We start from the raw sequence: 14,631 nt of genomic DNA, 5'->3' as shown, positions 1-14,631 counted from the left end.
TGATAAGGACTCTAAAATTTCACATAATAATTTTCCATTCTCTGTTCATGGCAGAAAACATGTCCTTGTTTTCAGGATGTTCAAGTGACTTAAATAATGTGCACATTATATTAAAAAATCAAACAGCTAAATAAAAACATGCACAGACTGACAAGCGAGAAAAGCAATAATGACAGTCACAAGCCTAGCAAAAATCTGCAATATTACATATCTGCTAGACTGTGCAGAAGTGTTATTTGTCAGATCTCTCCACTTCCATATAAACTAGTGTCTAATAGCAAATCTAGGATTGCAAAAAAAGAAAGTGTCTCTCAAAAGCATTCTACCAATCATTCTGCTTTTAACACATCATGTCCAAGTGGTAGACTTGACTGGCAGATACTCTAAGTCTGATGTTTACCAGCAAGTTTTCTCAACAGAACTCACAGAAGTGTTTAATCATTTATTATCAGCTGCCTGAATGGGATAACAAAATGTGTCTCATGTCCAGAACTCCTGATGTCAAAAACTGTTGGACAGCACTACCAAGTTCAGGTGACTGCTGCCCATTTTAGGGTAGGCTTTGTAGGTTTCAGTGCATTAACACTGCCAAGTATTATACCTAAAAGCCTTACAGGAACTACTGGGCACTAGAAATTTTGGGCATTTGTCTACTTGATAACAGAATCATTCTAGAATTACATTTTAAATAATGTCTTTGATTTAATACAGTGCACTTATCATAGCAGTGAATCAATAATTTGGAGATTCTCCAGGAGCAAGACAGGATATGGCTGGGTTGAATGCTGTTCTTGGTAAGCGGCTGAGTAGCAAGGTGCTCTCTAGCATGAAAGAGGGACTTCAGTCACCAAGAAATTTGACATAGTTCTCAAATGTATTTTGAAATAAGGAGCCATCACTAGTATTTCCTCAGCAAAATGCTGGTCATGTTACACATGTGACTTTTAAATTTTGCATATTACCTTCCAGGTATCCAGAATTGTATTTCAGCCAAGTGATATACTTGTTCCAAAGTCAAGAAATGCCAAATCAATGGCCCTGCTTGCTTAAACAAGAGAACTTGTTAACTGCCACTTACAGCAAGGACTTGGCAGATACATGTTGGACTATTCCTAAAATTCATTCTTAATGTACACAAAGGAAAATGAGTCCAAACAGACATCCCAGTCACTAAGAATACAAGACAGGCCTAGAAATTTTGTGGTCTCAAACAACATTTGACTGTCTTTTCCCTTCTTGCTTTTTCTTGACAGAACAAGTAATAACTTAAGCATACAGCTGAAAGGTAGGGAAAGATTTATGCAATCTTCATATCTGACATAAAGGACAAAGAAAGAAATTTAGAATTTCAGTGATACTTAGAATAAACTCCAAGTGCTACTGAAAATAGCAGTCAAGTGGTAAAATTACAGTAAGTAAAAAAAATTTGCTAAACAATTCACAAAAGAGTTAAATATTTCAACTTGAACTGGACAGAACTTGAAGAGGACTAGATAATAAAGTGAGGGTATTGCACATGAAACTAGATAATAAAGTGCAGGTATTGCACATGAAACTAAAAATGAATACAGCTGTTGATATATAAGTATGTTGGGAATACAGAAGATACTTTGTTAAGAAAAAAAAAAAGGAAGAAAAGTAGCTTTAAAGCTATTAAGTAATGCCGTAGCCTGCAAAAATAGAAACAGTTGAGTCACAATCATTTCAGGAAACAATTAAAAGGATTTCCTTGGATAGGTATCTCATACTGTCTGGGTCAGATTTATCTTCAGTAAGGCTGATCATGACAATTATAGGTCCATTAAGCCAACCTAGAAGCAAATTTTCAGAATTTGAAAGGAAATGAAGTAGGAAGGCAACATGAAAGTGGCACTGCAGCATGGGTTTGATTACAAGAACACAGTTTTAACTTGATGACTCCCATAAATAATCCAGGGGAAATTTTAACAGGCAAATAATTTTGTGTGGATACAGAACGAGTAAAATCAGGACTGGAAAAGTTTAGATTTGTTGCTTTGCTATGGCATGTATGTGCTACAGCATGGGGAAAACAGTCATGCCAGAACACCCTTAATAAAAAAAATTAATTTTCTAGACAAAAGAACATTTAACACAGTATCAAATGTAAACAATTTCAGTTGCAGGAATCATAAATGAGTCCCTAATTTATGAAAGCATTTTAAGAGCTAACTAAATGTGAAATTCCTCTTGGTTATATAAAAAGGACAGAGCATTGATAGAAAATGTGTAGAACTGAATATAGACCAGTTTCTGTGACTGAGCTTACTTCATATCTCATTAACAGCAGTGTAGTAATGAAATATCCTGATAAGGCAAGCCAGTAGACATGTTGGATATATAACCAGTACCAGAAAACAAAAGAAGGATAACTGAGAAGTAGAATAATAGAAACAGGATGAGAAGAGAAACATTTTGTACTAATAAATCCTAAAATGCACACAAGCCAAATTGGCATGACAAATGAAACTGTAAAAGTGTATTGGGAACTACCATTATCACTGCACATGGTGTACAGAGAATTTGTGTGGCATATTATGAAGTACTCAGGCTTTATGTTCAAGAAATAAATTCCTGATGGTAGAAGTACAGCAAACAAATACCAGGGAAATGGACAATCTTGTATTTTCCCCATCATTGTTAAATGTCCCACTTCTGGAACACATGTGAGTGCTGGAGAAGGACTGGCATGAGTGAGGTGCTGCACCCCTGGCTCTATACATGGAAGCATGGAAGGAGGAGGAAGGAAGACTTGTGGTTACATCCATGAGGAGGCATCCTTGGTTCCTGCTGTGCTGAGCTCATCCCTCTCTGGAGCTGACAGCCAGGAAGTACTACTTTGCTTTCTGTTGATCTGCTTTCCCCAGATCTGTGTAAAGTAACATCAGATAATCCTGGTCTAACTTATGATCCAACATTTAACATTTAAGTAAAGCTGGCTTGCGGAACCAAGCAAAAAAAAAAAAGTTGAAATGGACTGTGAATGAAATATGCAGCCAAAAAGAAGAAACAGCCCAAGAACAACTGCACACAAAGTAACCAGAAGTCAGATGAATGTTGTTGCAAAATTCCCTTGAAGTAGTTAAACAATCAGAAAACCAGATGAAATCAACACAAGCTCATGTTTTTACATGCTAGAAAAACCTAAAGTATGGTTTAATACACACATTTTCTATGGGGGAAGCAAATTCTCCCATAACACTAGCAGGAAGTATGGTATATTGACCCAAACAAACTCTTCAGAGAAGAATGACAGGATCCACCCAAAGGCTGAGAAGATTACTAGATGACAGAAGGACCTGCCAATCATTAGCAAATAGCTTAAAGAATGAACTTGCTGCAGATAAACTATATAAATCAGTAGCTTCTTATCAGTACCTTCAGGTACTGTGAGTTTCTCTCCCCTCCCCAACTCTGGCCACAAAATACCCAAAATTCCAAAAATATTTCATTTTACTTCATAAAAGTAAAATGATTACAGATTACAAACTGTAGAGTAGGAAATCCCTAGGAAAAAGGAAAAGCATGGGAGACAGAGATGAAAATTCTAAGCCGAGTTTCTAATGTAGATACCATTTGAAATGGACAAACTGAAATTCTCTGATAACACACTATTCCTAGAATCATAGTCATTAAGGTTGGAGAAGTCCTCTAAGATCATCAAGTCCAACTATTAATCTAACAGTGCTAAATCATGCCCCCCAACCACCACTTCCATGTATTTTTTGAACATTTCCAGGAGATTTCACCACTTCCTAGGCAGTCTATTCCAGTACTTGACCATCCTTTCAGTGAAGTAACTAATATTCAGTCTAAACCTCTCCTGGCACTTTTATTGTTTATTATTTTAATTATTGTAAATGAGTGTAAATCACTGTTATTATTATTATTATTATTACTATTACTATTATTTACTTCCCTTTCAATTAGGCCATTTTCTTCTGTCCTCCCACTTGTTACCTGGGAGAAAAGACTGACCCTCACCTGGATAAAACCTCCTTTCAAGCAGTCAGAGAGCAATAAGGTCAGCCCTGAGCCTCCTTTCCTCCAGGCTAAACATCCCCAGCTCCCTCAGCTGCTCCTCACAGGACTTGTGCTCCAGACCCTTCAGCCAGCTTCACTGCCCTTCTCTGGACTCACTCCAGCCCCTCAATGTCCTTCATGTACTGAGGGGCCCAGAACCAAACTGAGATTTGAGATGTGGCCTCACCAGTGAGGTCACATTAGTTAAAGGATGATTACAAAAATACAGTCTGTGAACAGATGTGTAAATATTCTCTGTAACTATTAAGCTTGCTTAACTCTTCATCAAAGTCATAATTCCAAAACCCAAAACCCAGAAAGCAGAATTTTGCCCATTATTTCCCAGCTGGATTTTTAGAACCATAAACCACAAAGCATCAGGTGACCAAGACTATACAGAGAAACTAAATAATGATAATTTGTGTCACATAATCACTTTTTTTTTTTTTTAAACATGTAAAACATATAAGGGTCCTTTAAATGAGAGACTGGAACTCTATAACATGCATGTTAATGTATACAGGAACACACAGCACACAACAGAAACACCTGGGATGCTGACCTTGGTATTTCATCTTCTTCCCATTCAATGAAAGATACGTTGCTTGAATTTTCTGGCAAATGAGTTCTATGATGTTTACTTACACCTGATGTGTCACCTAGAGAAAAAGTAGAATGAGAAATTTGAGAAATTAATTAATTTATGTGGCAGTATTTTTTACAAATATCATTATATAGCTGCATTTATTATTTAATATTACCAGTCCACCCGCACCTAAAGAATTAACAGCACTGCATGATATCATCTTCACCCATTAAGTATGCTAGACCTAATTTTCTTTCTAACACATAGACATGTTTATATAAAAAAGAAAAATACACTTCCAACACACTGACATTATTTGAACGACATTTGTTGCATTCCAGTCATATCTTAGCCTAAATTCAATCTTCTCCTATTTGTTAAAATTTCAAAATAAATCATACAGTCTGATGTAAACTTCAGAATTTCCTGGGGCCACAGTACAAATCCCAATGGAAATTAGAAGCCAAAGAAAACACTACTTCACACTTTTCCTTTTTCTTATTTGTGAGCTGGAAGGGAATATACAACACATTCCAGATACAATGGTAGTAGCAGTAAGTGGAAACCTGCAATGAAGGCACATGTTGTCTGACCTACAAATAAAGAAAACACTCTAAGTTTTCTCAGAGGTCTCCAGGTAAGGAAGTGTGCTCCAAAGTCATGCTGGCGAAGTCCTCTCTGAAGAATTCCTACCTCCCTTGAGGTCTCCATCTCATTTTTCAGCGAAAGGAAAGACAATATACGCAGGATATGGCACAAGAAAGAAAAAGTCCCAGGCTCCAGGAATGGGAGGGAGAATGGGAGAAGACTTTGAAAATTACTCAGTCTCCCACTTATACCTGAAAGACCAGCTTGAACCTTGAATTTTCTCAGCCATGTTGGTGTCATGCACTAGCAGTTTTCTGGTATTAAATTTACCTTTCAGCCATAGCAAACACTCCTGCATTTGTTCAAGTTACGCCAATTAACTTGTCAGAAGTCTTCAGTAATTATAAGTTTATTAGAACATGTATTTTTGTTCTATAAATTTTGCAATAGTATTGTCCATGTAAATTCCACTACTTGGAATATTAGGTTTAGGGATACCTCATGCAGCAAAAACCCCTAAGTTTCTACAGAACTAATTGGCAGGCACCATGCCAGAAGAACCTTAGAAGCTACAAACAGAAGCAAGCAGGCTTAATTCCATACATTCCAGACCAAGCTTACTGCACTCAGACTAGGTTCCTGCAAACCCTGCCCCTACTTCAGTGTACAGGCATGGCACAAAGATGTGGCATTCAAGTGGGGTGAAAAGCCACTCTTGTGCTTATGCAGAGCCAGCTCACGTTTCAGCCACACCTGCGCTGGTACGGTCTGTGCACTGCGATGCCTAAGCAGGTGATTCTGGAAAGACAACACAAAATGTCTGATCCCATTTGCACAGATCCAGCTCAAACCTAGCACACTTTACTGCCTGGGCTGCTCAAAAGTGATGACTTGTCCTGGCCAGCTAGTCCAGGAAGAAACACAGCCATGTTTTTACTGTGTGGCACATCAGCTAATTCTCCATGTTAAAATGGAGACAACTCTTATTATTATAAGAGTTATAATAATAAGAGTTATTATTATTATAAGCATGGAAACAACTCTTATTATTTTTCATCTGCAACTTGATTATTTTAAGTTGATAAAATGGGACTGAATAGTTGTATATTTTAAAGGAAAATGCATCTCACAGCAGCTATGCAAGATTATAGGCCAACTAGTAAAATATATACTATTATTTTTAAAAATTATATGCATTTCAAATACCACACCACAGCAGTTTCAATGCATTATTCCCTTTCATTGCTGTTTTCATATATTTTTAAAAATTGAGGCTCATACTCCTGTATTAGTTTGTTTCTTCAGTAAAGTTAATCACAGGGATAGGAATTTAAGGACACTCAATATTTCCCTTCTCTTGATATAAAGATCTTTAACGACAGTTGCAATGGCACATCAAGGTCTTTCAGAGTCATATTACAGAAGCAGATTCAGCTACTCAAAATAAAAATTTTGCAACAGTTACAGTGGTATGTGGTACATGAATGAACAGGCAGCCTTCTTCACAGCCCATAAAGACAAGGAGTTGAGGAAATGAACTGCTGCACCTTCTGGACACAAGCTGACGAAGGCAGAATATTCTTGCTACAAGAAATCTACATGCTGACCTCTCTCAGCCTTCAAAAAGAGCGACTTATCTCAGTGAGAAAAATACCACTATGAACAGGCTCCTGAGGCTGCTTGCTTACACTGACAAACATGTTAATTGCCAGACTCATTTTCATACCATCTGCAAGGGAAGTAAGGTAATGTTTGCTGCACGTATTTTGACAAAGGCTTTTACTGCTGTCTAAGAAACAATGTTTGGTCTGGCCTGTGTGACATAGCTGTACCTGACTGAAAGGAAACTCCCACAACACAGAGGCTGAGGAACAGGCAGGTAAAGTGTGTCAGGTGTAAGCACAGGCTGTGCTTCTACACCACTCCAACCTGAGCCTGAGCTCAGAGAGGGCTGCTGTTCAAGGACAGGCTCTTCACAGCAGTGCCTCTGTAAGGCTGCACCAGGGACAAACCATTTGCTGCTTGGCTGCTGTGCCAGGAGCAATAGACAGTGATCCTGTGCCGGGGGACTCCGACAGACTGAGGCAGGCCACTGATGCATGTGTGATGGGGAGCCTGCAAAGCAGAATGAATATTCCTAGGAGCACTGCAGCCAGTATCTGATCAAGCCAGACAAGGTAGTGTCATTTTTTTCCTTTTATTTTATTGGATTCTTCCCCTATATAAGAATAGTTAAGTTCACTGCTCTCAGCCCATGCTCCTCTTCCACCCCCTTGTTCCCATTCAAGACTTAGGTCTCTCATCCTTAAATAAATCATGAAGGAGAATATAAACAGATTATGTTTTTTATCTATCATCTGAAAGAGGGGAAAAAAAGAGCTATGGAAAAAGAATGGAAGCAACTATTTGACACAATCACATGTCATGTTTCCAGAGGCTGATCTGAGTATTTGGAAGACTAAAGGTACCTGACTGTATTTCCTCAGGACTGAAGATCCTGAAGATGCTCTGTCCATGGCAGAGCTTTTGCCTTCCTACAGTTCTGACACCAGCAAAAAGTGTGGCCTATTGTTGGGTGTGAAAAGAGTATTTTCCTTTAAACAAGAATTAGTTATAAAACTCCATGGGTTAATCTATCTGAATACACATACATAAAAATAAGGAGGACATTCAGCACGATTATTACTCTGCCTTTTTACAGAAAGATATTTCACCATTCCTTTCAACTTTTGCTTTAGCTGTAGGAACAATTATGATTTAAGTAGATAGTACTTATTTTACTAAACACTACATACCAAAGGCATACTTTTCCTACTGTTATCTTTATAATGAAGAATTTAGAAGAATTAGGGATGTTTTCACCAAACTGAATTTTTATGTCAGTGGTACATCTCAAATGCCAAATTAATTTCTTAAAATGCTTCCTTTGCTCACACACTAATAATTCAAATTTTACCTTAGAGCAAATGACTTCAGCACAAACAGAAGCATTTTAATTAAGAACATTGACTGTCATCAGAGCAAAATCATTAGCCATAATTTTGTGAAGACACTACTGCAACAAAAAAAGAATTTGAACTGATGTAAGAATCAAAACCATAAAAAATTAAGCAACAGTATTATTATGTTATCTTTCATGTCAATTCTTCAACTAAACATCAACAATTTTTCATCTTCTAGAAAAGAGGTGTGGTCATCTTGTGAAATGGTCACAGCTGCACTGCTGACAGAACACAGGTTTCTTGGTACACACATCTCATTTTGGGAAGCAGGCTCTTCCTCAACCCCCACACAGAAGCATAAAAAGCAAAAAAAAAAACTACATATGGACTTTGTTTTGACACAGAAAGTAAACTTCAGGGAAACAACACAATACTCATTCAGCCAGAATAAAGCAAAAGCTCGACAGCTAGTGATGTCTTGTACAAAATGGTAGTTTTTAGCCTTCAAAACAATTACTTGGTCTTAAGAAATTAACACCTCACCTTTTCTCCTTGCTTTTCTGAATTTGACAGCAGCCAGGTTTATTAAATTCATTCCATATAAATTGTAGTCTATAAAGAGTTGTAGGAGGTAGGGAATATGGGCTTCATGAGGCTGGTAAGATTTGTTCATTATGGCTCCACCTTGCAGAAGCTCACAAACTCTAAAAGACAAATTAGGACATAAATAAAAAAATATTTCAGCACACCAATACTGACATTTGACTTTAGTAAAATATAGAATACTTACTGACATTTTACATTTTGCCTTAGTTGTATTTTTAACTTAAGAACTGCGTTTTCACAGTAACAGATGAACAAAAATTATCTCTGCTAATAATGATACAATATTTGTGTGTTAATTGCAAAGGAGATTTGAATCTTTCAGGTAAAAAACCAGGAAACTCTCTGGAAAAAAAAAAAAAAACCTACAATATTCTATTCCCACAAGTGATCCAAAAGCCACTATAGGCCATGGAAATTTTTTTAGGAGAACAACTGTGGCAGCTGTATGCCTACCCAGCAGTAATAAGTTTGAAAGTCTCTCTAGTTCTCCTTGACATACATATGATATAATGATATATATATGTCCTTCACGGTTTTCAAGCTACATACTGTATACTCAGAAGCAGTATTTTAAAACTCTGCAGAAGGACAAATCCTCTCTTTTAAACAGCTACACATTAAAAAATAATTGCAAGTATTTGGATAACTATAAACTGGTACAATAAGTTTATCTCAAATTAACAGTACACAACTATACAACAAAGAAAAGCACTAAGCATTTCTAAATGCAACAAACTGGGATTAAAAATAAAGTTTTATACCGAAAAAAGAAAGGAATAATTTAAGTGAAGTGTCAGTCTTTATTTGGATAGGAGCAATTCAAACATGAGAAACTTCAAATTTTGAAACAACTGTCCTGTCATCTATTAATACAGAAATTTTATCATGCAAAATTTCACTGGCCTAGAAGAAAAATCAGACAATCCTGTGTTATGATCATGTATTGGACCTTTTAAAAAAAAAGTTACAGTATGTAACAGCACACTGTAATGGTATGCAATCAAGAGATTTCAGTTTATGCTTGGGAAATAATTCCGCCTTATTTATTCCTGAATTTACTGCAGCTACTTTGACAGCAAGATTGAAATTAACAGCACTTTCATACAACAGAACCTTATTCTATTGAGAAATAGAGAACTGTCTAATGACAAAAGCTATTCTGTTTTCCAAGTAAACCTTAAATTTAGTAATCTTTACTAAAATTAAAACTTACCAAAATTTACTTCATACGAGATGAAATAAAGCCATATCAAAGACAGCTACATTGTATTCCTTAAGAGTTACAGGAAAAGTAAGCTGATGTAAATTTGTTTAAATGTTCACAAATTACAGTAAACACAGAACAACTAAAGGCAAGTATGTTTTGGTATTGCCTTTCCTAACATTCTACTGCTTTAAAAGATTATTGGTGTGTTTAAAATTGGTAAATTTTAAAGTGTTTTGAACACCATGAGACAATAATTTTGGAGATTTTGTTCAGTTGCTGGTGAATCTTGTTTCAAACCTGATTTTTAAATTCGAGATATAAGGAAATCAGACAGAACTTTGTACTTCCACATCCTTACCTTTTTACCATTGCAGGATTGTAAAGATAAATCTTCATAAACTGTCTCTCCTTTTCATGGTAACCATAAAAAGGCCTGAAGAGAAAGGAATAAAAGCAAAAAGCTAGCCAGTTATGCTGTGGCATTTATTCAATGACATTTTACTACAAGGAGCATTAAATAAGCATGTCTATCTACCCAGGTAAACTTGAAGATGTATTTAATTTAGGTTTTTCCCATTAGCCTCTTAGGCAAGCAAACAAAACACCTGAAACACTCTTATGCTGCTTTGAGGCAATGAGCAGCTGACTTTCAGTAATGACTGTTCTGAAATTCTAAGGCAAGAGAAGGGAAAAAAGAGACAGGTTCTCCTAATTTCTACTTGTTCTTTTCTCACTTATTCAAGTAACGATTGACATCAACAGTTTACTCTGTTCAGCTTTCACTATGGAGATGAACAGCTATACTACAACTTATATAGTTCTCACAAAAAGAACAATATCAAGAAATTTGGTAGGTGACCTTCTTTGTTACTGTAAAAACATCAGAAAGCTCTGACTGAAAATAAAAACAAGTTATTGCAGCCACTTTATTCACAATATCTGGAAGCCACGAAAACTGGCTGGGAACAGAAATATTATCTTCCTACACTTAAACAATTAGAAAGAACATATTTCAGAAATGCATGAAAAAAGCAAATAAAACCTAGTCTTGCACAACAATGAAAATTAGCATTTACACTGTTTTGAAGATGAAAAACTGAATGCATGTATATCGATTACTTGTGTTTTTCTGGGATATTTTCCTATTACTCATTATGATTTGACTTATTTTTCAACCCTTGGTTATGCAAGTTAAATAAAAATTAGCTAAAAGAATCCTTAAAATGCTAACATTCAATACAGAAAGCTACACCAAATAAAACACAATGGTCATCTTGACAGATTAGTAAATGTATATGTAAGAGCCTCTACTTCCTGGCCTCTGCTGCTGTAAGAAGCAGAGAGATAAACATGACTTGAGAATCTCTGTGAGGGCAATTTTACATGAAGCAAAAAACAAAAACAAAACAAACAAACAACAAAAAAGAACACCTAGAAGACATGCCTGCTGTCAGGGAACCTAGAATAACCCAGAGAGGTACAAAAAGCACTAGGATATAATTTAGGAAAAAATGGTTGTGTCAAGGTATTTTTGGGAAAACCTCTTGTCAAAGTAAGTGAGAAGAGTAGTTTAGAAGTTGTACAGCCCTGTACGAAGACATACATGGGTGGGGAATGAAAAAGGATTAGCAGTGGAACCACCCAAGTCCAAGTGTTTCTATATCGTTCCAACTGCAAAAAACTATTCAAAACAAACAACCAAAACTCCTGACAGTCATACTTACATTCCAGACACTAACGATACTTTGAAAACATGTTGAACAGTTGAAGATGGATTGCCTAAAGCCACATTGAGTGCTCTGTCAATGCTGAATGCCACTTGACGAAGGTAGCATTCTGGGTGCTGTCCAAAACCATCATACGGTACATAGAGGTAAGGAAAGATACCATGTAAGTGGAGACAAGTCTTCTGACCTAAAAATAAAAGGTAAACATTTATTTTCTAATGACTACTTTTTCTTCTTCTAAGTAGTTGCTACATTTTTTCATATTACTTTCAGGTCCTTCAGACAGGATAAATTTATGATGCAAGTGCAGGTGTGTTTCAAACAAAATATACTAACATAGAGCAGTTCTCACACTTGATTCATTGACAAAACCAAAACAGAACAGATGTGGTTACGAGACATATCCATGATTACACCTGTGTAACAACAGAATTCACTACTAATTCTTTTCTTTATAGAAATAACACAACACCTCTCTTAGAATAACTTTGCATACTGAATAAATGTTGGATGCTTAACAGTTTCTCAGCCTTTGTCAAAAGTTCTCAGTAGCAATCACACAGTCTCTCAGAAATAAAAAAGAACATCCAGAGCACCTATGAGGCCATTCAGTATTCTAGTTATTAGGATGTAAGTTGGGATGTGGAAAAAATACCAGGCAACTTTCAACTTTTAAAGTCTGTAGATCCCTCGGAGATTTCTAATGCATCTGCAAATCTCTAGACTCCTAACAACACACTTCTCAGCATTAGCTTCCCTGAGTCTGCAGTAAGAGCAGAGTGAAAGGACCATGAAAACATTTGTGCTAGGCCACAGTCTAAGCTTCTCATTCACACAAGGCAGTACAGTAATATGGACTGGGACCTCCCAAACCCACCACGTTTTTGAGGGTGCTAATATCAACTACAATGCATGTTATCTGCTCTTTTCGCACCACAATGCAACAAAGCATGCATTTGGTGGCATCCACCTGCCACCTTTTCAGTCCCCAAAATCATTCATGACTTCTCACTGGCCAATGAAAAACTTTCACAGGAAAATACTGTAAGCATGTGTTGCTGATTAACAACCACCATCACAATGACAGGCAGCACATATCCCTTTGCATTTTGTTTGGATGAACTCCCTGCATGAGGACAGCAAAACTGGCTGTGCTTTCATCACCCAGGAGATGAATGCTACAAAAAGGGAACACAACTTCACTGGTCCACAAGATCAATGAAAAGACTTCCAAAAGCCCACTCTTTCAAAGTGAGGTTATTTCTCAGCTGGTGGAGCTTGCCTGAAGTATTTACACTCAGTCATACCCCAATGGCCACCCAGTGAAGACAGCTTATGTCCACTAAAATGCAGCAACAAGATCTTCAGACAGAGGATGCCTACAAATCTTTAACACCTGTGAAAAGCATGCCCAAAAACCCCACTACCAGCACTTTTCCCTTTTTTTAAAAACTGGGGTCAGATGTATTGTTCTTCAATTATGTTTAGAAGTAATTGCTCAAAAAAATGGTACTACAAGTCCATTTTCCAAGGTAAATTTTATTCTTCTTGCAAGTCAACTCCATCAAGTCTCCTCATTCATGTTGAAATACAATATGCATTCATAATGTTCTGAAGTCATCATCTATGAGTTCTGCCCATGTCTTTAAAATATTTCAGAATAAAATTCTTATTTATGTACCATGTTTTTCAAACAATAATTCATTAAGAGAAAGGGGAAACTAAAGAAACTAAGAACTATGGGTTTGAGGGTTTTTTAAAAAGCAAAAATAAAGAAAGTAAAGGCTTTATATGACAGGAAACTTCTTCATCTCTAAGGTGGAAAAAGTTATATAATAATAGCATGTGAACGGAGAGGACTGATTTGTGCAGTGGTAGCAAACCATTTACTCTCTATACCAAGTCACCAACAAATCTGAGCGTATACTGATGGCTGAACTTAGGACTGATTTTGAAATAAAGGAGTCCACCATCCAAATATAATTATCAGAAAATTAATAGTTGTTTAAATTTCTACAGTTTCTCTATTCAAGTTTGGTTGGCTGGGTTTGGGAAGGATTTGTGTTTGGTTTTATATATTATTTTTGTTGCTAAGCCAGAAATAGTGGGCTGTTGTTGTTGGTTTTTCTAAAATGTATCCCAGGATCATGTTTAGGGGAAATTCAAACTAGCTCATAAAGTAATTTGTCTGAATGCTTGCTGCAGCTTAAAAAAAACAAGTGGACAAACCAACTCACCTCAAGCTAAATTTGAGCTAAATTTATATATACAGAAATTCAGACTGAATTTCTGTATATACAAATATGTATGACTATCCCCCCATGAATTTTATAAATTCAGGTGTTTGCTTCCTAGAACTTGTCAGTCAGAATCAGTTCTGCACTTATATTTTTTATTTGCACTACTAGCTATGGACTCCTTTCAAAAGCATGAATTTTTTCATATTTAAAAAAATATCTTGGCTTTAATGGTTGTCCAAGTATTCTGAATTGGAGTTAATTTATGATCCCTTAGTTTTTTTATGTCATAATTTATGACAAAATTGCAAAGCACCAGAATAAACAGAATAGTGATACAGTCTAAACTTCCTGTACTTAAATTCAGGATCCTTTCAAGTTAAGCAGCTATTTAACAGTTCTTGCTGAACTGAAAATGTAGTTATACTGTTGAATAAAAAGGAGAACACATACAAAGAAAGTTTCCCTCTATCTCCTTCAATTCCCTTTCCCTGTACTCCCCTTTATGTGCAAAAAAATCCCATGAAAAACACTATGGCTTTCAACTGAGCAGAGTCAAATTACCACTTAACTCCAGGGAAATCTTATAGAACACACACCCTGAGCTGCTTTTCATTTTTGATTCTGCCAGGTAAGCAAACAAGTCACTGCTGAGCTAAGACTCCTATTAGGCTAACACCTGTCAAGTTACATGGGT

At 36.4% G+C, this 14,631-nt stretch overlaps 1 protein-coding gene across 2 annotated transcripts in view; it reads right to left on the bottom strand.

The window, feature by feature from the left end:
• Positions 1 to 14,631, bottom strand: part of REV3L (REV3 like, DNA directed polymerase zeta catalytic subunit) — a 113,375-nt gene that overhangs the window by 58,920 nt on the left and 39,824 nt on the right. For both annotated transcript variants that reach the window (XM_041414846.1, XM_041414847.1), the window contains exons 2-5: positions 11,695 to 11,884; positions 10,329 to 10,403; positions 8,701 to 8,861; positions 4,604 to 4,700 (exon numbers count right to left, since the gene is read on the bottom strand). In XM_041414846.1, coding sequence (XP_041270780.1) covers positions 4,604 to 4,700; positions 8,701 to 8,861; positions 10,329 to 10,403; positions 11,695 to 11,884 — 523 coding nt within the window. The remainder of the gene's footprint in view (positions 1 to 4,603; positions 4,701 to 8,700; positions 8,862 to 10,328; positions 10,404 to 11,694; positions 11,885 to 14,631) is intronic.

This window comes from Onychostruthus taczanowskii, unplaced genomic scaffold (assembly GCF_017590055.1).
Source record: "Onychostruthus taczanowskii isolate IOZ18803 unplaced genomic scaffold, ASM1759005v1 scaffold48, whole genome shotgun sequence".
Lineage (NCBI taxonomy): Eukaryota > Metazoa > Chordata > Aves > Passeriformes > Passeridae > Onychostruthus > Onychostruthus taczanowskii.
This window is presented reverse-complemented; position numbering and strand designations above follow the sequence as displayed.